Raw genomic sequence first — 26086 nt, 5'->3', positions numbered from 1 at the left:
CAAGGCAAACACCCTACCACTGTGCTATCACTAGAACCCTTGGAACAAACCATTTTTTCAGAAGGATCTGAACCATCACCAAGAGCTTCATCTTGGGCTGGAGACACAGTACTACTGTCCTGAGATTAAGGGTTGGCCTTGCATGCTGCTGGCTCGAGTTTGAGTCTCAGCACCTCATAGGGTTCCCTGAGCACTGCCAGGAGTGATCCCTGAGCACAGAGCTAGGAGTCTATTCTGAGCACTACAAGGTGCTCCCCCTAAAAAGAATCAGTGATGGTTATCCGATAAAATATGGTCCAACCTCTGTCCAGAAACTTCCTAGAGAAGGCAGCCCCCTGCCTGTGGTGTTCCTCTGTCCCTATGTCACTTTGATAATCACGATGTCATTCTTACGGTCCTTGGGTTCATAGTTCTTCTCGAAGACTTTCTGTATCCTAAAAAACTGCTGCGTAGGCTCCCGCTGGCTCACATTATGAGCTCCCAGCACCACAAGGATCTTCTCATGGTTCCTGGGGATGGGGCAGGGGATCAGGTGATTCCAGGACACCCCCTCCTCAGGGTGGGGGGCACTGCCAGACCAGACTCCCCACCTCCCAACCTTGGGATCCCCAGTGAGTGGAAAGCAAAGCAGGATGCTCACTTGCCATTCGTACAGTTTGCGGCTGACATGACGAAGTTCAGGGCCATGAGAGTGGCCCCGCAAAAGTGTTTGTCTGCTGCAGAGACACCATGAAGGACCATGCATGGGGCTTAGCTTCATGGCCCCCCCACGATCTCTGAGGCCAGAGCAGGACCTGAGGAAGCACAAAAGTGGGACAGGGAACAGAGGAGACAGGAAACCTTGAGTCAGTCAGATCTGAACTCCCACCTGAAACCTGGGAGTTCAGGGTGGCTCTGAACCAGCAATTCCTGAATTCCAACTAGGACCCCAGGAACTCAGGGCTCTCCTCACCAAGGTTGCTCAGAAAAGAAAAGTGAGGCACAGTACGGCAGAAAGGATGTCCCCTGCATACACACACTTTCCCACCAGAGCTCATCTCCACCACCTCATCCTTGACCTCTTCGCCCATAAGCACATCCATGCTTGGGGATCCCCTCAGAACCTCACTTTTTTTTTTCTGAAAACAAACCCTCCGAGTCACATAGGATGAGGGGCCACATGGGAAGGAGCTGGTAGGGAGCCAAAGATGGACATCTAGGATGAGTGGACAGACCAACAGATGGACTGACGACATGGTGGGCCAGCATTCACCGGCCAGCAGCGCGGTCAGCAGCAGGGCCACGAAGGCTGAACTCGGGGTCAGGCAGCTGCAGGTCATGGTCTAATGGGGGGCTTCTGAGTCTCTGTCCCCCGTGTCCACGAGACCTTCTTATAGCCCCAGGATGCTGGAGGTCATTGAGTTGCCCCATGGCTCCCCACTTCCCCTTTTCTCCCAGATGAGGAGCAGGGGTGGGGAGTGAGAGACTGCGGTGGTGGTGGTGGTGGTGGCAGGCAGCCCTAAGTGTCCCTGTATTAACCCCCCCCCCCATTCTCTTCCTGACCAGCTGAGACTGGACATCTGCTCAGGAAGGGGAGGGAGCTCAGCACATAGAATGGGATTGGGGTGCTTGCCTTGAGCAGGGCAAGACATACTTTGTTTTCCAAGTCCTAGGTGCAATGCCAGGAAGGATTCCTGAGCACAGAGCTGAGACTGATGGGGCCAGAATAATAGAATAGTGATAGGGCGTTTGCTTTGAACTGGCTGACCTGGGACAGACCTGGGTTCAATCCCCGACATTCATTATGGTCCCCCGAACCTGCCAGAAGCGATTTCTGACACAGAGCCAGGAGTAGCCCCTGGGTGCCACCGGGTGAGGCCCCAAAACCAAAATCCCCCCCAAAAAGAGCTGGGACTGAACCCTGAACACAATGTGTGCCCATTCTTCTTTCCAAATAAAGAAAATAGAGAGATTAAGCCAGTCCTCGGTTTACCCAGGCCTTGGCATCATGGCAGGGTGAGCTCTGACACTGCACAGGGATGGAAACTGAGGCACAGTGCTGCCCACCTGTGGCCCAGCAGGACAGGCTCAGTTGGCATCAGCGTGGTGTAGGACCCCCACCTACAGCCCCCCCAGACTAAAGCCCCCTGTTGGGGACAGTGGGCTCTTCCCAACAGCCTTGATTGCTGTTGGGAAGGGCTCAGAGCCAGGCTGGACCTGTGGTGTCTGCAGACCAGAGTATCTGGGAAACTCATGTGTGCATGTGTCACAACACATGTTCACATCTCATACATGTGACAACAACTCATACATGTGGCACTCTCATACAACACTCACACATATGCACATGCCCCATGCAAGACACACAACACAAAAGCATTGTGCATACACTCACACATATGCATGTTCACTCACACATACCAACACACAGTACACATGTGTAAGACTCATGCATACCCACAACTATCCTCCATTCACAGGCACCCATAGTCCTGAACCCCCTTTTCTGCCTGGGTGTCCTGGGACAGGATCCTGCCCATTGTGGATTGCAGCCCGGCATTTCCCTAGACCTGTCCTGGAGCCACCTGGGATCCCAGGGTGGGGGAGCCCAGTCTCAGCCCTGGCCTCCCCTCCTTGTCCCTCTTCCCCCTCCTCCAGTTGTTCCTGCTTCAATGGCCCAGCCCGGGTTAAAGGGTGTTGCAAGAAGCAACAAACCAGAGAGGGAAGGGAAGGGGCCACGAATCCAGGAATGGGGGTGTCCCTGGGTAACCCCCCATGTGTGGCCACAGGCAAGGAGCAACCCTCCATTCCCCAGGTACATCAGTCCCCAGAAGCCCCCCTGCGCTCTGCCCCAAATCCCCGATCTTTCAGCACAACTCAACACTCACAGAGGGCAGCTGGTCAGGAGCCAGAGAAACAGTTGCCCTCTGCACCCCCTGGTCCCACTGGCCACAGAGCAGGTCCTGCGAGTGGAGGAGACAACACAGGCACCCTCAGGTCACACACTTGAGGCACCTCCGTATTCTGGGTCCCCTCGGAACCATACAGGTAGCCCTCCCCTCCAGGGATTGCTTTTGGTTGGTTGTTTTTGGGTCACACTCAGCAGTGCTCAGGGATCACTCCTATTAGGGTTTGGGTTGACTCCTGGCTCTGTGCTCAAGGATCACTCTTGTCAGGGGTCGGGGACTTGTGGGGTGCCAAGAATAGAATGGGGTTGCGCTCATGTACATGGCACATGGCTGCCCACTGTCCTCTACTCTGGCCCCTGCAAAAAAACTCTTTAGGGGGGCTGGAGAGACTGCACAGCGGTAAGGCATTTGCCTTGCATGCAGAAGGATGGTGGTTCGAGTCCCGGCATCCCTTATGGTCCCCCAAGCCTGCCGGGGGTGATTTCTGAGCATAGAGCCAGGAGTAACCCCTGAGAGCTGCCAAGTGTGACCCAAAAACCAAAAAAAAAAAAAAAAAATCCCAACAGAGCCCCTGACTGGGAGTCACTTTCAAATAGAGAGCCAAAAGTACTCCCTGCATACTGTTAGTTGTGACTGTTCCCCCAGAAAGAAACTCAAAGAAATGTCGGATTATGCATGTGGAGGAATCCTGCATAGTCAGTCTCACCACCCACTCACCTCCCTCCATCTCAGCCTAATGTGTGTTCCGGATTGCTACCTCCTCTAGGAAGTCTTTCTGATCGCCTTTGTCCATGCCTCCTTCAGCACCTGCTCTTGCAAAGCCTGGTGTCCTCAGAGCAGGACAGTGCAGTGTTGGACAGAATATGGCCGCCATGCTTCCACTGACCTGAACAAAGTGGAGCAAGTCCACTTTTCAGACAAGGCAACAGAGGCATGAAGATAGGCATCCCAAGATGGAGTTTAGGGAAAATGAGGCAGAACACACACACACACACACACACACACACACACACACACACACACACACACACACACACACACACCCCGACACCATCTTCTTCTTTTTTTGGTTTTTGGGTCACACCTGGCAGCGCTCAGGGGCTACTCCTAGCTCTATGCTCAGAAATCGCCCCTGGCAGGCACGGGGGAACCATATGGGATGCCGGGATTCAAACCACCGTCCTTCTGCATGAAAGACAAACGCCTTACCTCCATGCTATCTTTTCGGTCCCAGCTGACTCCATCTTCTTACTTGTGAAGAATAGATGGAAACCAGAAGGGAACTTTCAAGTTCTAAGGTCATTTTATTTATTTTCTTTTATATATATTCTTTGGTTTTATTGAGGGTCACACCTTGAGTGTGTGCAGTGCTCAGAGCTGATTCCTGACCTTGTGCTCAGGGATCACTCCTGAGGTGCTTGGGGGAACCCTATGGGAACCCACATTGGTTGAGTTCAAGGCAAATGCCTTCCCCACTATATTATTATGCAGACCCAATTTAATTACATTTTTAAGGGTTTTAACATTGTTTTTATTTGGGGAGCCACACCTAGCAGGGCTCAGCGGTTACTTTTGGCTTTGTGATCAGAAATCACTCCTGGCAGGCTCAAGGGACCATATGGGGTGCTGGGGATCAAACACAGGTCAGTCAGGTGCAAGCCAAAAGTCCTACCCACTGCACTATTGCTCCAACTCACTAAACTTTCTGTTTTTTTGTGTGTTTATTTTTAATATTTTGGGCCACATCTGGCAGTGCACAGGAGACCCTAAGAGATGCCGGGGATGGTACCCGGTTGTGTGCTGTGTACAAGGCAAATGCCTTCCCCACTGTTCTACCTCTCCTCCTCCAAGGGAGTTTCACATTTTAATGAGGGACCTTGGGTGCCTCATGTGTATATTGGAGGGCCAGAGCTGTGGGCAGAAGAGGCTTCTCTGGAGCAGCTTTTCTCAATCTCTTTTCCCCTCATCGGGGCTTGGTGGGGCCTCCGGGAGCCAGGGCAGTAGGTCGGGGAGACTCCTTGGGGCTTGACTATCCTCAGACTCCAAGCTGTTACAGCACTGAGTGAATCTAGTCCATGTAGAGAGATACATGGGCAAAGAAGTTGGGGTACTGGCAGCTAGCACACTGTCAGATGAGGAAGGAGTCCACAGCTTGGAGGATGCACACCAAAGGATCCCTGGAGTCACCCTAAAAAGGGAGCAAATTGCCCTGAGTCAGCACAGTCAGGGGTGGGGGTTCGGGGGTGAGTCAGCTGTGTGGGACATACACCAAGGTGCTTGAATGAGACTAGAGCGTCAGTCCAGTGGGGATAGTAGCCCCGGGGTTTGAGTCTTTCCCTGAGTCCCACCAGAAGAGCTCCCGAGCACAGAGCCAGGAGTCAGCCCTGAGCACTTCAGGGTATGGTCCCAAACCTGCTCAACTCCCACAAATATGAAAAACATGAAAGAGAGCCTGGAGAGTTAATACGGGAGATAATAAGGCTCTCTCTCTCTCTCTTTTTTTTTTTTTTTTTTGGTGGTGGGGGGACACACACCTGGCAGTGTTCAGGGATTATTCCTGGTTCTGCACTTAAGAATTTCTCCTGGCAGCCTTCAGGAACCCTATAGAAATTGGACATTGAACCAGGGTCGACCTTGTGGGAGGCAAATGCCCTCCCTGCTGTGCTATTGCTTAGGCCTTTTGTATGCAGCAGACCCAGGTTTGATCCCTGGCATCCCATAGGGTCCCCTGAGTACTGCTGATAATGTCGAGAATTCCACACGCACTTCTCTAATGACTCCAAGAGGCAGAGACCATGCAAAAGCAAGGGGTTTTATTATGTCAGCATATGCCAACATGCCTTAGCATAAGTCAGAGGATGAGAGCGCTGAACCAGATTTAACAAGCCTTTATATAACTTTTCAATGGAAAATTACAGTAGGTAGTTGGGTGGTACACTTGACATTTTCTCAGTTACATTTCTGCAAGATTTAGATAACCACAGGTCATAAGGTTTGCAACAGTTAAAATGTCAAGGGCAATCCCTTGGAATTTAGAAAGGGGTGGGGTCCTCATGAAGTTCAACAGTTAAAAAGTATCTTTTGGTCAAGGGCAAGGTTTTTAGGATTTAGGAAGGGGTGAGGTCTAGGGTGTTAAGGGCGTGTCCTCGGGAAGCTGCAGAGAAAAATTTATTTCTTTTTTTTTTTTTTTTTTGGGCCACACCCAGCGTTGCTCAGGGGTTACTCCTGGCTGTCTGCTCAGAAATAGCTCCTGGCAGGCACGGGGGACCATATGGGACACCGGGATTCGAACCAACCACCTTTGGTCCTGGATCGGCTGCTTGCAAGGCAAACGCCACTGTGCTATCTCTCCGGGCCCAAAAATTTATTTCTTTTACCTTTCATTCCCCACTTCTCTTATGGGAGATCTCTAATCCTAGAGATCCTGAGTTGTTTGATTAAGAGCCTTATATTGCTGCCTAATAACCATTAACTTTACTGCCCCCACCCGTTCTTGAACAAAAGCAATCAGAAGATTGATGATGCAGGGTCCCACTGTTAGCAACAGTAGCAGGACTATCAAAGTGGGTAAGATTGCAAAGAGAAGGGATAGGGGTATTCCTGGCCCTACAAAGGGTATAATGTAGGAGAATGGTCCAATCTGAAGTGCCAGACTGTTGTATCAGAGCCCTTAGGATGGAGCTGAATGGAGGTGAATGGTGATGGAGGCCTTTCTCCTCCAGCTCATGACACGTGGCTCTACAACCCCCTTCTTCAGCTGTTGGGGTGGCAGCGAGGAGAAAATCCAGTCACAGACAGAAAATATCAGCTTTATTTGCCCTGGCCAACATATGTGGCCTATAATCTTAAACCTATTTAAGCATGCTCTTGTCAGCTTGCCCTGTGTTTAGCTGCTTTTTTTTTTATGTGGTTTTTTGGGCCACACCGTTTGATGCTCAGGGGTTACTCCTGGCTAAGCACTCAGAAAATTGCCCCTGGCTTGGGGGGCCATATAGGACACCGGGGAATCGAACTGCTGTCCTTCCTTGGCTAGCGCTTGCAAAGCAGACACCTTACCTCTAGCACCACCTCGTAGGCCCTACTCCACCCAGGCAAATTCCCCTTTTGCCCCTCAAGTCAAACCTTTTATAATCTCCCCAAGACCCCCCCCCAGAAATGGGAGGGTCTTTCTTGTAGGTAAGGTAATACAAAGAATGGGGGGTGTGGTTATACCAGACCCTAAGGCTAATTTAGTCAAGGTCTTCTTAATGGTTCTATTTATCCTTTCTACCTGTCCTGAACTTTGGGGACGGTATGCACAATGTAATTTTCTTTTTTTTTTTTTTTTTTTTTTGGTTTTTGGGTCTCACCCGGCAGTGCTCAGGGGTTACTCCTGGCTCCATGCTCAGCAATTGCTCCTGGCAAGCATGGGGGACCATATGGGATGCTGGGATTCGAAACAATGACCTTCTGCATGAAAGGCAAACGCCTTACCTCCATGCTATCTCTCCAGCCCCACACAATGTAATTTTCAATTAATCCCAAAGATCCTGGCCATGCTCTAACTTACCTGGGCTGCAAAGGCCGGTCCATTATCGGACTCAATTACCTGAGGCAGCCCGAAGCAGGGGAGAATTTCTTTCAAGATTATCTTGGCCACTACCAGGGCAGTCTCTTGCCTGGTTGGAAAAGCTTCCACCCATCCTGAGAAGGTGTTTTACAAACACTTCCTGGAGAAAAACAGCTCAGTCTGTAAACCAGGTTGCCTCAGAATGCAACAGAGGCTGGTCTTGGAGGTCTCGGCAAATCCCAGTTTCTTCAGCAAGGATGTCCTGGCAGGTATGCAGTACTGTATCCTCAGAGGTGTCCAGAAGGAGTGTATCGGGGTTTAGGCTATGGGGCAGCCCAAAAGTCACTCTGTCCTTGTCAAGCAGGATACTTTGGTAGTGGGTAATACTGGCGTTGGTGAGCCAACAGGCAGGCGGTTTGAACTTTGCCCTGAGCTCATGGAGTGGGTTTGAGCTCTGACGCCTCTAGTCTTCTTCTAGGGCTAGAACAGTTGGGGGTTTCCATGTGTTCGGGTCTTCTTTTTCTTGGGGCAGTCTCGTGCCTGGTGCCCCTTTTCTTTACAGTAGGCTCACAGGTCCCGGTCCAAGTGTGGACGTTGGCGTGGGCCCCGGTCCCTGTTCTCCCTCTGCCTATTCTTGTATCCTCCTGCTCCCTTGTTCTCCACTACTGAGGCCAGGATCTTAGTAAGGGCCCTATCTCGTCTCTTGTCTCGTCTGTCTTCTTTCTCTGCTTCTTTCTGCTTTTCTGTCTCCCTTTATGAAACACTTTGTCTGTTTCCTTCACTAGATCCCACAAGGTTAGGTCCTGAATCCCATCCAGGCGTCACAACTTGCGCCTGATGTCCAGGACCGATTATCTTATGAAGGCCATGACTACTGAGGCCTTCTAGTCCTCTGCCTGTGGGTCAAACGGAATATACCTTAGATATGCTTCCACTAGTGTAGAATCAAATAATTAACGATGGGGCTGGATGGCGATGGATGTCTTTCTTTTTTTTTTTTTTTTTTTTTTTTTTTTGGTTTTTGGTTTTTGGGCCACACCCGGTAACGCTCAGGGGTTACTCCTGGCTATGCGCTCAGAAGTCGCTCCTGGCTTGGGGGACCATATGGGACGCCGGGGGATCGAACCGCGGTCCGTCTCCTAGGCTAGCGCAGGTAAGGCAGGCACCTTACCTCCAGTGCCACCGCCCGGCCCCGATGGATTTCTTTCTGCCATCCCAGGCCACGTGGCTCTGCAACCCCATCCAGCCGGCCGGGTCCCAAGCCCAGGTGAAAGGCAAAATCACTCACTCACAGGCAGGCCTCAGGAAGCATCATCTTTATTCATGCCCTATTCACCACATGTGTGTGGCCTATCTCATAACCTTTTAAGCATTCAGCCATTCTAGGCTACCCTGCGTCTTAACCCTTTCAGCCATCTTCCCTTTGGCCTCCATCCTGGTCCAAGACCAGAAACAGAGACCCCAAACCCAGCGAGCTCAGCAGGGCCGAAAAGGGGCCTGAATCCCCTCGGTCCAAGGCTTATCTAACTTTTCCAAGACCCCTCCCAGGAATGGGCCAGGTCTTGCAGGTAAGGTCACACCTAATATCCGGTTCCCAAGACCCCTCCCAGAAATGGGTGGGTCTTAGGTATCTACACCCAAATCCAGGGTCTCAGCTACGTACACCAACACACTAACCTTTCTAGAAAACTCAGGAGACTCTGAGGGACCCTGTACCACCTTTCTCACCTTGGCCAAATTGGTGGGCCTTCTAGAGACTGCCCAGAGACCTGCCACTAGGGACTGGTGGTAGATGGACAGATGCTCCCTTGCCTTCAGGAGTGTTCGGGTCCCAATTAGGACGGAGCAAAGGGAATCCGTCGTCAATGAGGTCGGGTAACTGAGTGGGTAGACCGTCTGTCCCCAGAACATGTTTCCTAGCTTTCAGCAGGATCCAATCTCGCTCCTCAGTAGTGAACAGGGCACCTAGTAACTGATGGCAGTTATCCCAGGCAGGCTGATGTAGGGCTGCTGATCTGGGTGACCATATTTTCCAGGCTAAAACACAACAGCTTTTTTCTTTCTTTCTTTCTTTTTTTTTTTTTTGTTTTTTGTTTTTTTGTTTTTGGGCCACACCCGGCGGTGCTCAGGGGTTACTCCTGGCTGTCTGCTCAGCAATAGCTCCTGGCAGGCACGGGGGACCATATGGGACACCGGGATTCGAACCAACCACCTTTGGTCCTGGATTGGCTGCTTGCAAGGCAAACGCTGCTGTGCTATCTCTTCGGCCCCACAACAGCTTTTTTCTTATGAATAAGCATCAGCTGGAAGGAACCTTCAGGTGGTCATTTGACCTCAAAAGTTAGCCACTGACAGTATAGCACAGTTAAACAACAAGACAAAAACAAATATCACAGAGACATTTCCAAACAATTAAAAATAAACAGCAAAAATACAGAGCTTGCCTGACAGATGAAACAGAAACTAAATGCAACAGAGTCAGGTACAAACATTAAACAATAACAGACATAGGCACAGACATTACCCAAAGAGAGACAGGTTGGAGCCATCCGGGGCCATCCAAGTGGATCTTAGGCTTGTGGTTGCCAGACAATCTGTCTAGGCTGCCGACCACCAGGGCTTTGGGCTTCTGAGAAGTATCTGAAAAACAACAAAAAAAGACTCATTAAGAGGTTTCTGGGCGTTTCTCATTGCTCCGTATCTAAGAGAACCATCTCTGTTTCTTACACCTGGTGTGTAATAATTTTAGGAGAAGCCACAACCTTCTCCTTTTTTATTATTTATATTATCAACGACCAATTGATTTTTGCCACTTGATTTAACTTCTGGATAAATAGACACAATATAATTTCCAATTGTCACCGACCATAGCTCATTGGGTTCCTGGTCCTGTGGCCCTTCTTGGCCCTTCTTCCCCTTGGAAGCTTTTTTAGCTGACCCGTCTTCTCCCTATTTTTTCCTAGAGATTTCACCACCTTAGAAGAAATTAGGAGGGAGTGTGGCCGAAGATCAATTTTTCTGTAGCTTCTTCCGGCTGACAAGGGACAGTAGTTTCTTCCTAGATAGTGGGAAATCTCATTTTACCCTAAATGAGCAGTTAACTGGTTCAGTTCAGCAGTGTCTCAATATCTGAAAAGGATCAGATCAGTTAGGCAGGGAAATAACCCAGAAATTAGACAATAGAAACCCAAATATCATAACATTATTAATAAACACAACTCTAAGTTACTTTTCTGTTTCTTGCTAAATTATTTTAGTGGTGAAATTCTAGCCAGTCTAATGGTTATATTTAGTGCCATTGGTAAGAACATCACATAGGGGCCCGGAGAGATAGCACAGCGGCGTTTGCCTTGCAAGCAGCCGATCCAGGACCAAAGGTGGTTGGTTCGAATCCCGGTGTCCCATATGGTCCCCCGTGCCTGCCAGGAGCTATTGCTGAGCAGACAGCCAGGAGTAACCCCTGAGCACCGTCAGGTGTGGCCCAAAAACCAAAAAAAAAAAAAATAAAAAATAAATAAAAAAAGAACATCACATAGGTTACCCAAAAGAATTGGGCTTTAAGTTAGATTGTTGCTAAAAGGTGCCAGGAAAGAGAGAAAAAGCAATATTACTTAAATCTGCAAAGAAAGTCCCGAAGCCGTTTGTCCAGGGTCTTTTTACAATAAGATTTCCCATATATTTTTTTTAAATTATGGAACGCTTCACGAATTTGCATGTCATCCTTGCACAGGGGCCATGCTAATCTTCTCTGTATCATTCCAATTTTAGTATATGTGCTGCCGAAGCGAGCACATCTCTTTTTTTTGTTTGTTTGTTTGTTTGTTTTTGGGCCACACCCAGTGACGCTCAGGGGTTACTCCTGGCTATGCGCTCAGAAGTCGCTCCTGGCTTGGGGGACCATATGGGATGCCCAGGGGATCGAATCGAGGTCTGTCCAAGGCTAGCGCAGGCAAGGCAGGCACCTTACCTCTAGCGCCACTGCCCGGCCCCATACATCCCATATTTTTAATTCTTTAAACCATGACCATATTCAGAAAGCACTTTGTAGTACATTTATTAATATCCCTGGCAGGAAAATGTAGGGGTTCAGAGTAGAATGATGAGAACTCACAACTGGAATAAAAGTTAATACTTTAATCAACAAGAACCCCAAAGCCTGGTCAGCCAGAGCCATTTCCTGAAGGAGATGAGCCCTGCCCAAGGTCATAAGAAAGATTAGGCAACTTAGTGTGGCCAGGTAGCTTGTGGCAGGATCTATGGAAATAGGTTTGTGAAGACTCAACACGTGGCTTTCACCATGTGGTTTCTACAAACTGGCGTTTTTCCTTGCTTAGAATTTGGGCCCCAACATTATAGCAAGAAGAATGCTCACTATTTCTGGCACACTTTTAAAAATTATTATTAACAGTTACCAATTAAAAAAAAATAAAACAAGGGCCGGAGAGATAGCATGGAGGTAAGGCGTTTGCCTTGCATGCAGGAGGTCATTGGTTCGAATCCCAGCTTCCCATATGGTCCTCCATGCCTGCCAGGAGCAATTTCTGGGCCTGGAGCCAGAAATAACCCCTGAGCACTGCCGGGTGTGACCCAAAAACCACAAAAAAAAAAAAAGGTTTTAAACTGAACCTTAATGATCTTAGATTCCTAATTATTTTCTTTAAAACCTTTATCTTTTCTTAGTCCATACTTTCACCTTCTTCACATTATTCAGATTTACTCTACAAATTTCCTTCAGTTTTATTTGAAACCAACTGCCTACTCTTTCTCAGAAATTCCCCTTTTTTCCAGCATTAAATCCACATTTTATTCTTCTTGCATAACCACATATTCTTTTTAAAAGCTATGGTCCTTTTCTATGCTCATAAACATTTCATGTTAAAATTCCTATATACCAAATTAACAGAATTCTTAAACCAGTAAAAAAAAATACAAATTCTCTTAAAAGGGTTTCCCCTTTTTTTGTAACTATTTTAGGCATTTCATTTAGCAGTTTCTAAAAAAATTATCGCATAAACTTTTGCTGCTCTGTTACTAATCATATGTCCAAAAATAGTTTACTGCAAAACAACACTGTTGATTTCTTTTTATCTTTAAAAATTCAAAAACCAAATTTTATAACAGTTTCCATCATATATTACATTTTTAAATACCAATTATCGGGGCCAGCAAGGTGGCGCTAGAGGTAAGGTGTCTGCCTTGCAAGCGCTAGCCAAGGAAGGACCTCGGTTGGATCCCCCCACCCCCCATCCCACCCCCACCCCTGCATCCCATATGGTCCCCCCAAGCCAGGGGCAATTTCTGAGCGCTTAGCCAGGAGTAACCCCTGAGCATCAAACAGGTGCAGCCCAAAAAACAAAAACAAAAACAAAAATACCAATTATCAAGGTACTTAGACTTTATAAGATTAATGATGCAATTTCTTTTTTTGTTTGTTTGTTTGTTTGTTTTTAAGCCACACCCAGAGGCACTCAGGGGTTACTCCTGTCTGTCTGCTCAGAAATAGCTCCTGGCGGTGCCGGGAAGGTGGCGCTAGAGGTAAGGTGTCTGCCTTGCAAGTGCTGGCGTAGGATGGACCTCAGTTCGATCCCCCGGGTGTCCCAAATGGTCCCCCCAAGCCAGGGGCGATTTCTGAGCGCATAGCCAGGAGTAACCCCTGAGCGTCAAAACGGGTGTGGCCCAAAAACCAAAAAAAAAAAAAAAAAAAAAAGAAAAGAAAAGAAAAAAGAAATAGCTCCTGGCAAGCACTGGGGACCATATGGGAGGCCGGGATTCGAACCAACCACCTTAGGTCCTGGATCGGCTGCTTGCAAGGCAAACACCACTGTGCTATCTCTCCAGCCCCTAATGATGCAATCTTAGCAAACGAGAAATAGGCATTGTATAATTAAGGATAACTATTGCTTTTTAAAATTTAACCACTATAGCAACTAAAATTATAAACCTTAGAGATATTGAATACTACTGATTTTTACTCCAATTTTAAAAGGTTTGCAGATTATTCAGGTACCTAAAACTTTTATTCCTTTTATTTTTTCCAATTAAAAAACAAATTGCTAAAATTACATCTGACAGGACTAAGTTGTCCCCTATTGTATTTACTAAAGACATTTAAAGCATTTTCACCTTTTAGATCTTAAGATTACATTAGATACCTGGTCGCAGTACAGTTATAAAATTTAGCTATCTAACCTTAGCAATTTTAGCAATATTAAACACTTAAAATGCGGCAGTACTCAACCATAAGCATAGCAAAGGCATAATACAATTCTAACACACAATTTGAACGAGATTACAAATTAACACAAAATACAAACTGACAAGCAAAATGAGTAAAAAGCAAATTTTTGCACAGCACAATATAAACACACAATTTAAACAAAGAAAAAAACACAGAACACACACACACACAGATCTGCATGCTTCACATTACAAACTTCACGATTTTCTGAGGCCTCTTATCAATAGGTCTTATAAATTTCTTGTGAACACTGGCTCACTGGGTACCTTTTTTGATTCTGCCTTTTGGCTGGGGTGATAGAGGAGGGCCCTTTCCTTGGAGGCTCATGCTCCCCAAGGCCGCTCAAACTATGGCCCGTCCAAGGCTAGCACAGGCAAGGCAGGCACCTTACCTCTAGCGCCACTGCCCGGCCCCTTATCTTCCTTCTGAAGCCACCACGAGCCCTGAGTGGAGGGCCCAGAGTCCGGATATGTACGAATGCGAGTTCTTTATCTGACGGTTTGATTTGGGGGTACACATTTGGTGATGCTCAGGGCTGACTCCTGGCTGTGTGTGTGTGTGTGTGTGTGTGTGTGTGTGTGTGTGTGTGTGTGTGTGTGTGAGTGTGTGTGATATGGATTTGGGCCACATCCGGTGGTGCTAACGGGTTTCTTCTGGCTTTGTGCTCAGGAGTTACTCCTGGTGGTACTTGGGTGGACCATATGGGGCTCCAGGAATCAAACCAAGGCCAGCTATGTGCAAAACCAACGCCTTCCCTGCTCTTTTGCTATTGCTCCAACCTAAAAGCATTTTTTTTAAGGGGTGGCATACCAGGTGGTACTCAGGGCTAATTCCTGGCTCTGTGCTCAGGGATCACTCGTGGTGAGGCTTAGTGCTTGAACCTAAGTCCTCAGCACACCAGGCTAGCAGGGAAGGTAAGAAAGTAACTTGTGAACAAAAATCTTTCCTTTCTGTTGCTTTCGTCCCGCTCGCCGGTGCTCATGACTGACTCCTGATTCTGTGCTCAGTGCTGTCTCCAGGAGGGGCTCAGTAGAGACCACGTGGAGTGTCAGGGATCCAACTGGTTGCCCTCCCTGCTGTGCTACCTCTCTGTCCCCAAAGGCACATCTTTGTCCCATCTCTGCCACTACTTGGTGGCCCTGGACTCACCAGTCGACCCCAAACTCCTTCATCCAGGTACCCAGACCCCCTTGACCAAAACAGGTTTTTATTGTGTGAGTTTAGCACAGGCAGGAAGAGAAAGGGGTGCAGGACTGCTGAGGGGACAGAGTTGGTGATGGGGGTCACAGACCCCCTTCTTTCTAGTGGATCCTGCTTGCTGGGTCTCTGGGGTGCATGGGGGCTGGGCTGTCCTTGAGGATGATGGAGTTGATCCACTTTGCAAACCGGCCCACAAGAGTGAAGAAGTCGCGATTAATGTTTGCACAGCAGCAACCACGGATGAAAGAGTCGATTCCTTGGACGACCCTGTTGCACAACAGGGGTCCCCTTGTGTTGCCCTGCAGTAAGGGTAGAGGGTGGGGATGAGGTTTTCTCTCAGCAGAGGGCCCAGCGGGGAGTGCGCTTTCCTGGCATGCCGTTGACCCTGCTTCCATCCTTGGCTTCCCATAGGGTTCCCAGAGTACGGCCATGGGTGACCCCAAAACAACAGCAACAACAACAGCTAAATAATCCTCTATGCAGGTGCAGCTGCTGCAGTTGGAGCAGGGATGGGGCTTAGGGAGGGGGCATTCTGGGTACGTACAAAGCAGATGCCAGCTCTTCGAATGGGCTCAAACGTGCATATTTTACTCCGCTGGCACCTGGATGTCTCTGTGGTCAGGTTCACCTCCTGCAGGACTTCGGGAACCTCCTTGGTGCCTAGCTAACCTCAGCCCATAGCCTGGCACTGTGTTCCATTTCATGGGCCCTGGTTCTCGGCTGGCAGCTGAGCAAGGCTCACGTTGGCATTGAGGGTGGCCGATCCTTTAAACTGTGGTGGGCAGACAGACAGAGGGTGGAGGGTCGGGAATGTGCCTCAGTGTCCTCTTCACTATGCTTCTAGGTCTCTTTTTTTTGTTTCTTTTTTGGGGGGGCCACACCCAGTGGAGTTCAGGCTGGAACACTATGAGATCCAGAGATTGAACCTGGTTCAGCCACATGTGAGGCAAACGCCCTTCCCACTGTGCTATGGCTTGGGCCTCACATCATTAGGTTTTAAATTTGTATTCACAAGGCCAGAGCAATAGCACAGAAGTAGGGCTTTTGCTTTGCACACTGCTGACCTGGGATGAGCCTGGGTTCAATCCTCAGCATCCAGAGATGGTGCCCTGAGCCTGCCAGGAGCAATTTCAGAGCTCAGTGCCAGGAGTAACCCCTGAGCGCTCCCGGGTGTGGCCCAATCCCGCCCCCCAAAAAAACAACAAAACCACACAAGCTCTGGGTACCCTCTGATTGCTCCAATGACAGTCTGAAATAAACCATTTTCATTTTTTTTTTATTTGGGGGGAAGCACACCTGGTGGTACTCAAGGTTACTCCTGGCTCTGTGCTCAGAAATAGCTACTAGCAAACTTGGGGAACCATATGAGATGCCAGGGATCAAATCTAGGTCCATCCTGGGTCGGCCACATGCAAAGCAAATAACATACCAGTGTGCTATCACGAGAATCCCTGGAACAATCATTTTTTTTTTTTTTTTTTTTTTTTTTTTTTTTTTTTTTTTTTTTTGGTTTTTTGGGTCACACCCGGCGGTGCTCAGGGGTTACTCCTGGCTGTCTGCTCAGAAATAGCTCCTGGCAGGCTCAGGGGACCATATGGGACACCGGTATTCGAACCAACCACCTTTGGTCCTGGATCGGCTGCTTGCAAGGCAAACACCGCTGTGCTATCTCTCCGGGCCCGGAACAATCATTTTTGAGTTGAACACTTTTTTTTTTTTTTTTTTTTTTTTTACCTTTTTTTGGATTTTGGGTCACACCCGGCAGTGCTCAGGGGTTACTCCTGGCTCCATGCTTAGAAATCGCTCCTGGCAGGCTCGGAGAACCATATGGGATGCCGGGATTCGAACCAATGACCCTCTGCATGAAAGGCAAACGCCTTACCTTCATGCTATCTCTCCGGCCCCAGGAACAATCATTTTTTCCAGAAGGATCTGACCCATCATCACCAAGAGCTTCATCTTGGACTGGAGACACAGTACTACTGTCCTGGGATTGAGGGTTTGCCTTGCATGCTGCTGGCCCAGGTTTGAGTCCCAGCACTTTATAGGGTCCCTTGAGCACTGCCAGGAATAATCCCTGAGCACAGAGCTAAAAGTCTGTCCTGAGTACTACAAGGTGCTCCCCCTAAAAAGAATCAGTGATGGTTATCTGATAAAATATGATCCAACTTCTGTCCAGAGACTTCCTAGAGAAGGCAGCCCCTGCCTGTGGTGTCCCTCTGCCCTTATGTCACCTGGAGAATCCCGATGTCATTCTCAAAGAGTGTGCTTTCATTTTTGTACTTGATGACCTTCTGTACCCTAAAAACCTGCTGTGTAGGCTCTTGCTTGCTCACATTATGAGCTCCCAGCACCACCTGGGTCTCCTGAAGGGTCCTGGGGGTGGGGAAGGGGGTCAGGTAGGATACCCCCTCCTCATGGTGGGGGAGCATGACCAGACCAGACTCCCCACCTCCCCACCCTAGGATACCTGTGAGTGGAAAGCAAAGTGGGGTGCTCACAGTCCACTCGTACAGTGTGCGGCTGACATGACAAAGTTCTGGGCGACGAGAGTGGCCCCACAGAAGTGTTTACTATACCGCTGCAGAGACACCATGAAGGGCCATGCATGGGGCCGAGCTTCAAGGCCCCCCATGATCCCCGAGGCCAGAGCAGGACCTGAGGAGGCACAAAAGTGGGATGGGGAACACAGGAGGGACAGGAAGCTTTGAGCCAGCCCTTCCTGAACTCCCACTGAAACCTGGGAGCTCAGGGTGGCCCTGAATCAGCAATTCCTGAATTCCCACTAGGACCCGAGGAACTCAGGGTGGCCCTGAACCAGCAATTCCTGAATTCCCACTAGGACCCCAGGAACTCAGGACTGTCCTCAGAAAAGGAAACTGAGACACAGTATGGCAGAAAGGATGTCCCCGCCACTCCAACTCCCCGAATACACACACTTTCCCACCAGAGCTCAACTTCACCACCTCATCCTTGACCTCTCCGTCCATAAGCACATCCATGCTTGGGGATCCCCTCAGAACCTCACTTTTTTCTTCTGGAAACAGACCCTCCAAGTTCCAGAGGACGAGGGCCACATGGGAAGGAGGAGCTGGTAGGGAGCCAAAGATGGATACCCAGGATGAGTAGACAGACGGACAGGTGGACTGTGACGTGGGGAGCCAGCACTCACCAGCCAGCAGGTGCGGTCAGCAGCAGGGCCACGAAGGCTGAACTTGGGGTCTGGCAGCTGCAGGTCATGGTCTAATGGGGGGCTTCTGAGTCTCTGTCCTCTGTGTCCACAGGACCTTCTTATAGCCCCAGGATGCTGGAGGCCGTTAAGTTGCCCCATGGCTCTCCACTTCCCCTCTTTTCCCTGGAGCTGAGGAGCAGGGGTGGGGGTGAAGGGCCATGGGTTGGGCAGGATGTCCAGGCCAGTGAGGGGCTGGCAGGCTGTCCTAAGTGTCCCCGCCTCGGCCCCCTCCATCCTCCTCCTGACCAGCTGAGACTAGACTTCTGCTCAGGAAGGGGAGGGAGCTCAGCACATAGAATGGGGGGGGGGGGCCCGGAGAGATAGTGCATCGGTGTTTGCCTTGCAAGCAGCCGATCCAGGACCAAAGGTGATTGGTTCAAATCCCGGTGTCCCATATGGTCCCCCGTGCCTGCCAGGAGCTATTTCTGAGCAGACAGCCAGGAGTAAACCCTGAGCATCACCGGGTGTGGCCCAAACCAAAAAAAAAAAAAAGAATGGGAGGGGGGTGCTTGCCTTGAGCAGGGCCAGACACACTTTGTTTTCCAAGTCCTAGGTTCCCTGCCACCCAGGAAGGATCCCTGAGCACAGTCAGGAATGATTCCTGAGCACAGAGCTGGGACCAATGGGTCCAGAGCAATGGCATAGTGGTAGGATGTTTGCTTTGCGCTTGGCTGACCCAGGATGGTCCGAGGTTCAATCCCCGGCATCCCATATGGTCCCTGAGCCTGCCAGAAGCGATTTCTGAGCACAGAACCAGGAGTAACCCTTGAGCGCCACTGGGTGAGCCCCCAAAACCAAAATTCTCCCCCCAAAAAAGAGCTGGAACTGAGCCCTGAATGATGGGCCCATTCTTTTCCCCAAATAAAGAAAATAGAGATATTCAGCCAGTCCTCAGTTTACCCAGGCCTTGGCATCATGGCAGGGTGAAGTCTGACACCGCAAAGGAATGAAAACTGAGGCATAGACCTGCCCACTTGTGGTCCCCACCTGGGGACCCTCCCCAAATCCCCCTTAACTAAAGGCCCCTGCTGGGGACAGTGGGCTCTTCCCAACGGCCTTTGGTTGCTATTTTTGACAAGAGCTCAGAGCCAGGCTGGGCCCATGGGTGTCTGCAGGTCAGACCATCTGGGAAACTCATGTGCATATGTGCCTGAGCCACAAGTCACACACACAAACATGTGAACATGCATGCACATACGTGTTCACAACTCATATACAAGTGGCACTCTCACACAACACTCACATGTATGCCCATGCCCCCACACACAGACGCACAACACATGCACCTGCCCATGCAACACAAATGCATTTTGCAGACACTCATGCATATGCATGTTTGCTCACACATGCCAACACACAGCACACACTTGTAAGACTCATGGACACCCTCAGCTCTTCTGTGTACACAGACACCCCTAGCCCTGAGCCCCCTTTTTCTCTTGGGTCTCCCAGGAAAGGGTCCTTTCTATTATGGATTGCAGCCTGGCTCTCCCCTAGGTCTGTCCTGGAGCCAGAATGAAGGTCAGACAGACTCAGGATCCCTGGTTGAGGGAGCCCAGTCGCGACTCCAGCCCCCCCCCCCACTCTCCCCGTCCCTCTTTCCCCTCCTCCAGCTGTTTTCTATCCAACGGTCTCAGGGTCAAGGGTGTTGTAAGAAGCAATGAATCTGGGAGAAAAGGGAGGGGGCCAATGGATCCAAGAATGGGGGTGTCCCCCTGGTCCCATTGGCCACAGGGCAGATCCTGTGGGTGGAGAAGACACAGGCACCCTCAGGTCACACACTTAAGGCACCTCAGTATTCCAGATCCCCTTGGAACCACGCAGGTGCCCCTCCAGGGATTGCTTTTGGTTGGTTGTTTTTGGTGTTGTTTTGGGGTCACACTCAGCAGTTCTCAGGGATGACTCCTGGGTCTGTGCTCAGGGATCACTCCTGTCAGGGGTCGGGGACTTGCGGGGTGCCAAGAATAGAATGAGATTGCTCACGTACAAGGCACTGTCTTCTGCTTTGGCCCCTGCAAATCTCTTTAGGCAGGAGGCCTTGAGTTCAATTTCCCAACAGAGCTCCCGACTAGGAGTCACCTCCAAATAGAGAGCCAAAAGTAGTCTCTGCATAGTTGTGACTGCTCCCCTCAAAAAAACTCAAAGAAAAGTCGGATTGATGCATAGGGAGGAATCCTGAATAGTCCTCACCGCCCGCTCGCCTCCCTCCATCCCAGCCTAAAGTGTGCTCTGGGCATTGCCATCTCCTCCAGGCAGTCTTTCAGATTGCCTCTTTGCCCACAGCTCCCCCAGCACCTGCTCTTGCAAAGCCTGGTGTCTCCAGAGCAGGACAGCGCAGAGTTGGACAGAACATAGCCGCCATGCTCCCACTGACCCCCTTATAGAGGGCAAGGTTCTGGGTGGGGCTTTCTGAGCAAAGTGGAGTGACTCCACTTTTCAGACAGGCAATAGAGGCATGAAGATAGGCATCCCAAAATGGGGATTTAAGGAAACTGAGACAGAGCACACAGACACACACACAGACACACACACACACACACACACACATACAGGCATGCATGCACACATACACACACACACAAACACACACATACACACACACAAACACACACACACACACCATCCCCATCTTCTTACTTGTGAAGGACAGATGGACCCCAGAAGGGATCTTTTAAATTCTAAAGTCATTTTATTTATTTTCTTTTATATATATATATATATATATATGTGTGTGTGTGTGTGTGTGTGTGTGTATACACACAATATATATATATATATATATATATATATATATATATATATATATATATATATATATATATTGGTTTTATTGAGGGCCACATCAGGCAGTGCTCAGAGCTGACTCTTTTTGTTTTTGTTTTTGTTTTTGGGTCACACCCGGCAGTGCTCAGGGGTTACTCTGGCTGGCTGTCTGCTCAGAAATAGCTCCTGGCAGGCACGGGGGACCATATGGGACACCGGGATTCGAACCAACCACCTTTGGTCCTGGATCGGCTGCTTGCAAGGCAAACGCCGCTGTGCTATCTCTCCGGGCCCCAGAGCTGACTCTTGACCTTGTACTATGGAATGCTGGGGATCAAACCCAGGTTGGCTGAGTGCAAGGCAAATGCCTTCCCCACTCACTATATTATCATTCAGGCCCAATTTAATTACATTTTTTTATGGGTTCTAGCGTTATTTTGGGGGCCACACCCAGCAGGGCTAAGGGTTTACTCCTGGCTTTCTGCTCAGAAATCACTCCTGGCAGACTCAGGGACCATATGGGATACCAGGGATCGAAACCAGGTCAGCCAGATGCAATGTAAATTTCCTATCCACTCCACTATTGCTCCGACTCACTCAACTTTTTTTTTTTTTTAATTTTGAGCCACATTTGGCAGTGCACAGGAGACCCTAAGAGATGCCAGGGATGGTACCCAGGTTCTGTGCTGTGTGCAAGGCAAATGCTTTCCCCACTGTTCTACTTCTCCTACCCCCAAGGGAGTTTCAAATTTTAATGAGGGCCCTTGGGTGCCATTTTGGAGGGCCAGAGCTCTGGGGCAGAAGAGGCTTCTCTGGAACAGCTTTTCTCAATTTTTGTTCCCCTCATCTGGGCTTGGTGGGGTCTCGGGGAGCCGGGGCAGTGGGTAGGGGAGACTACTTGGGGACTCCTGACTGTCCTCAGACTCCACACTGTTCAGTACTGAGCGAATTCTGTCCACGTAGAGAGATACACAGGCGAAGAAGTTGGGGTACTGGCGTCTAGCATACTCTCGGATGACGAAGGAGTCCACAGCCTGGAGGACGCCGTTGCAGATCAAGAGACCCCCGGAGTCTCCCTGAAAAAGTAGCAAATTGGCCTGAGTCACACAGTCAGGAATGGGGTGGCTCGGGGTCAGCCTCTCAGCGGGGGTGAGTCAGCTGTGTGGGATATACACCAAAGTGCTTGGATGGGGCCAGAGTGACAATACAGTAGGGATAGTAGCCCCGGGGTTTGAGTCCATTCCCCGAGCCTTGCCAGGAATGATCCCTGAGCACAGAGCCAGAAGTCAGCCCTGAGCACTTCAGGGTATGGTCCCAAACCTGCTCGTCCCCCAAAATAAGAAAACATGAAAGAGAGGCTGAGGAGTTAATACAGGAGATAATAAGGCTCTCTTTTGTCTTTTGGAGCATCTACACCTGACAGTGTTCAGGGATTACTCCTAGCTCTTTGCTCAAGAATTTCTCCTGGTTGGGGCCGGAGAGATAGCATGGAGGTAATGTATTTGCCTTGCGTGCAGAAGATCAGTGGTTTGAATCCCGGCATCCCATGTGGTCCCCTGAACCTGCCAGGAGTGATTTCTGAGCATAGAGCCAGGAGTAACCCCTGAGCACTGCCGGGTGTGACCACCCTCCCCCCCCAAAAAAAAAAAGAATTTCCTTGGCAGCCTCTGGGAACCCTGCAGGAAGCTGGCCATTGAGCCAGGGTCGATCTCTTGCGAGGCAAAAGCCCTCCTAGCTGTGTTATTGCTTAGGCCTTTTGTACACAGCTGACCCAAGTCCGATCCCTGGTATCACATAGGGTCCCCTGAGAGATCACACACTGCCAGGTGTGATCTCTGAGCACAGAGCCAGGAGTAATGTTACCTCAAACACACACACACACACACACACACACACACACACAAAGACAAACATCCAAAGTGAGTGTCCATATGGGCTGAAGTGGGATCAGGAATCATTCCCACTAGGCCTCTGGCTGGAGGACCAGGAGCATAGACTCCAATCGCTGCTCAGGAGACACCCCCCTCACTCCCCTCCACCCTGTGTCCCTCCATCCCTCTCTCAGGGTCCCTGCAGGGAAAAGGACCCAAGGAGTAAGAAGACTCACAAAGCAGATGCCAGCAGCACGAAGGTGCACACGTTGTGTTCCCGGCACAGGAAGGTGACCACGGTGACATTGAGCTCTTGGAGGACTTGTGGCAGTGGCTTTCTCATGCCCAGTTGGCCCCAGCCCATCGCCAGGCACTGGGTACCATGAGGCATGAGGTAATTTGTGTCGGGGAGCTGGGTCAATTCTACTTGGGCCTTGAGACTGGCTCTGCGATCCAGCTGGGGCAGAGTACCAATGAGAGGTGGTGGGGAGACAGTGAGTGAGGCCCTTACCTCAGGCCTGGTAACTACCCTCCTCCAGGAAGCCTGCCTGAGTGGGACCTTCAAACCCCTCCAATGTTTATTTACTCTGTGAGATTGGCCCAGTCATGACCTCCATTACTGTTCTCCTATCCCTTCCCTTTGGTTTTTTTTTTTTTTTTTGGGGGGGGGTGCTCAGGGTTCGAATCCCGGCATCCCATAGGGTTCCCTGGAGCCAGGAGTTATTTATGACCACAGAGCCAGGGGTAGCAAGGTCATACAAGCCAGCTTCTAAGATCTCTGCTTCCAACCCTTGAACATTTTTATTTTATATTTATTTATTTATTTATTTATTTATTTATTTATTTATTTATTTATTTATTTATTTGCTTTTTGGGTTACACCTGGTGACACTCAGGGGTTACTCCTGGCTCTGCGCTCAGAAATAGCTCCTGGCTTGGGGGATCATATAGGTGTGTGTGTGGGGGGATCCAATCACGGTCCCTCCTAAGCTAGGGCAGGCCTTATCCCTTGCGCCACTGCTCCGGCCCCTTCCCTGCTGTTATTTTGGCCTGCTGTCAGCTGTAGGTTGGCTCTAGAAGACGAACAAGCCCCGCCCACAACCCACAAGCCCCGTCCACAACAACCTCTGGTTGGCTCTTGACCTGCCACTGTCACGCTCACAGCACCAGGCCCCGCCCCACACGCGGATCCTCGACGCCCCGCCCACACTCCAAGACACCGCCCACAGAGCGCCGGCCTGCAGCCGCTGATTGGTTGCAGCACAGCGTCGGTCCCGCCCTCGGCCAAGGGCCCGCCCACACCTGCAGCAGGACCACGTCGTTGAGCTTCAATGTCGGGTCGTAGTTGTTTTCAAGGAGTCGCGTGATCCCCAGTCTCTGCTGGGATGGCTTGTTTTCCTACAGGTTGTGGACCCCGAGCACCACACTCACATCGCTCAAAGTCCTGAGGAGTCGGGGTGCGCATGGCTGGATCAACCCCCTGGATCCTTCCCTGCTCCCAGATGTGGGGACCCAGATGTGTTGAGCACTTTTGCAAGAGGCACTGGCTGGGGGGTGTCTGGGCTAGAAGCGTAGCAGGACACACGAGGATGGAAGGGGGCTGAGAGGGGAGGACGCCCCTGGCACCCGGCAGGGCTACCCCCTCCCCGTCGCACCCCCGCTGGCCCGGCACCCCCTGGCATTCACATATTCTGCAGGCAGTGGGCGGCGGTGAGCACAAAGCGCGGGTGGATCAAGGTGCCTCCGCAGAAGTGGTTGCCGCGAAGCTTGCCCAGCTGCAGCGAGGCCATGAAGGGGTCCGTGTGGCTGGGCATCGCGCCTGCCCACGATCTCCGCCGCTTGGCCTGAACCTGCGGGCACGACACGGGTGGGGGCTTGGGGTCGGTGTCTGTGCCCTCTGCCCCCAGCCCTGAATTCACCACGAGGCACCTGCGGACCCCAGGGAGAAGAGGGGCTGGGGTCTCCCTCCCAGGGGTGCAAGAGGACTAGCTAAAGGTATGGCGAGCTCTGGTTGCTGAGGCCAGGGAACCTGCAGGGATGTCACCGTCAGGATTAGGGGTGCTCCCTGGAGGAGGGACCCAGATCAGGGTATCTGGGGCACCAAATAACTCTTGTCAGGGATATTTGCAGGAAGTGCTCCCACTTTGCCAATGGGTGGGAGCCCCACAGAGCTTCCCCCTCGCTCTTCCAGTTCTCCAGGCTCACACATACATTGAGCGCCTGCTGTATGCGACTTTCTGCAGGCCAACACGGACTATTCTTCGTCACCCCCCTCCTGGAAGGTTTGTTTATTCCCCATCCCCCTATTATTTTCTCTTCTGGCCACACTCAGCAGTGCTCAGGGCTGACTCATGGCTCTGTGCTCAGGGTCATTCCTGACAGGGCTCAGGGGACCCTATGGGGTGCCAAGGATTGAACAAGGGGGGTGCTGGTCACATGGAGGACAAATGGCCTCCCCACTGTGCTATTTCTCCAGTTGTTGCACCCCCACTTCTGAAGTTGTGCCTGCATCCTGACTCAGTTTACCATGTGTGCCATCCCCCCCAATACACCTGACCCAGGCAAATACACAGACAGACAGACAGACAGACAGACAGATGGGGGTCCCCACTCACCAGCCAGTAGCATGGCCAGCAGGAGGGGAATGAGGTTGGGGTCATGGTTTGATGTGGGTTCCTGAGTCCCTGCTCCCCTGTTCACAAGGTCCTCTTATAGCCCTGAAGCTCTGGAAGTGGTTGAGTTGGGGTTGCCCCATCGAGGGGGATGGGCTCCCCACTTCTTCTGTCCAGCTTGGGGGCTGTGAAGATGTAGAGGGGCAGAACCCCTTTATGGAGGCTTATAACTTTCCATTTTCCCTGGAGCATGGAGATCTGGTTGCCTCCTATATAGGCTGGGGTCCCCTAAAAAGGGGCACTATGATGCCCCTCTGAGGAATACACCCCAGTGTCTCCTGGTTCCAGAAGGGAACTGTCCCCTTGGTGGGGAGGTGGGCACAGGTGGTCCATCCTCCCTGGGAGGCACCACGGGCGGCAGGAAGCAGTACAGAGGCTGGAGCTCTCGGCTGGAGAGACATAAAGTACTTGCCTAGTACTTTATGTGCATGAGAGACCTGGGTTCTATCCATAGCACTAACCAAGAGAAAAGTGGGGAACACTCCCTCAGCATCCTGGGTCCTTGCGAGATGGGCAAAATGGTGAACTCGGGCAAAACAGCACGTGGGGGTGTCCATCAGAGGCAGTCAGGAGTGACCCCAGACAGACCAGCCTAGAAACACTGATGATGAGCAGAAGAGAATACAGGGGACAGGGGGAGCCCAGAATGATAAGACAGGGGAGGGCAGCCTGG

At 50.6% G+C, this 26086-nt stretch overlaps 2 protein-coding genes and 1 non-coding gene across 3 annotated transcripts; all 3 read right to left on the bottom strand.

Moving 5' to 3' along the window:
* Positions 1-11122: 11122 nt before the first annotated feature.
* LOC126031612 (U6 spliceosomal RNA) lies at positions 11123-11229 on the bottom strand. Its single transcript, XR_007503445.1, has one exon. It is a non-coding gene; the product is annotated as a U6 spliceosomal RNA (small nuclear RNA).
* Positions 11230-14976: 3747 nt separating this feature from the next.
* Positions 14977-17877, bottom strand: ELANE (elastase, neutrophil expressed). The gene is given in 5 exon segments (XM_049788239.1): positions 14977-15174; positions 15420-15647; positions 17110-17251; positions 17377-17533; positions 17823-17877. Coding segments are annotated over 5 exon segments (780 nt in total).
* A 3820-nt stretch (positions 17878-21697) lies between these two features.
* Positions 21698-25496, bottom strand: PRTN3 (proteinase 3). Its single transcript, XM_049788238.1, is given in 8 exon segments — positions 21698-21946; positions 22978-23000; positions 23003-23198; positions 24044-24185; positions 24428-24538; positions 24540-24591; positions 25357-25433; positions 25492-25496. Coding segments are annotated over 8 exon segments (855 nt in total).
* Positions 25497-26086: the final 590 nt, after the last annotated feature.

Source organism: Suncus etruscus, chromosome 15, assembly GCF_024139225.1.
Source record: "Suncus etruscus isolate mSunEtr1 chromosome 15, mSunEtr1.pri.cur, whole genome shotgun sequence".
In the NCBI taxonomy this organism is placed as follows: Eukaryota; Metazoa; Chordata; class Mammalia; order Eulipotyphla; family Soricidae; genus Suncus; species Suncus etruscus.
This window is presented reverse-complemented; position numbering and strand designations above follow the sequence as displayed.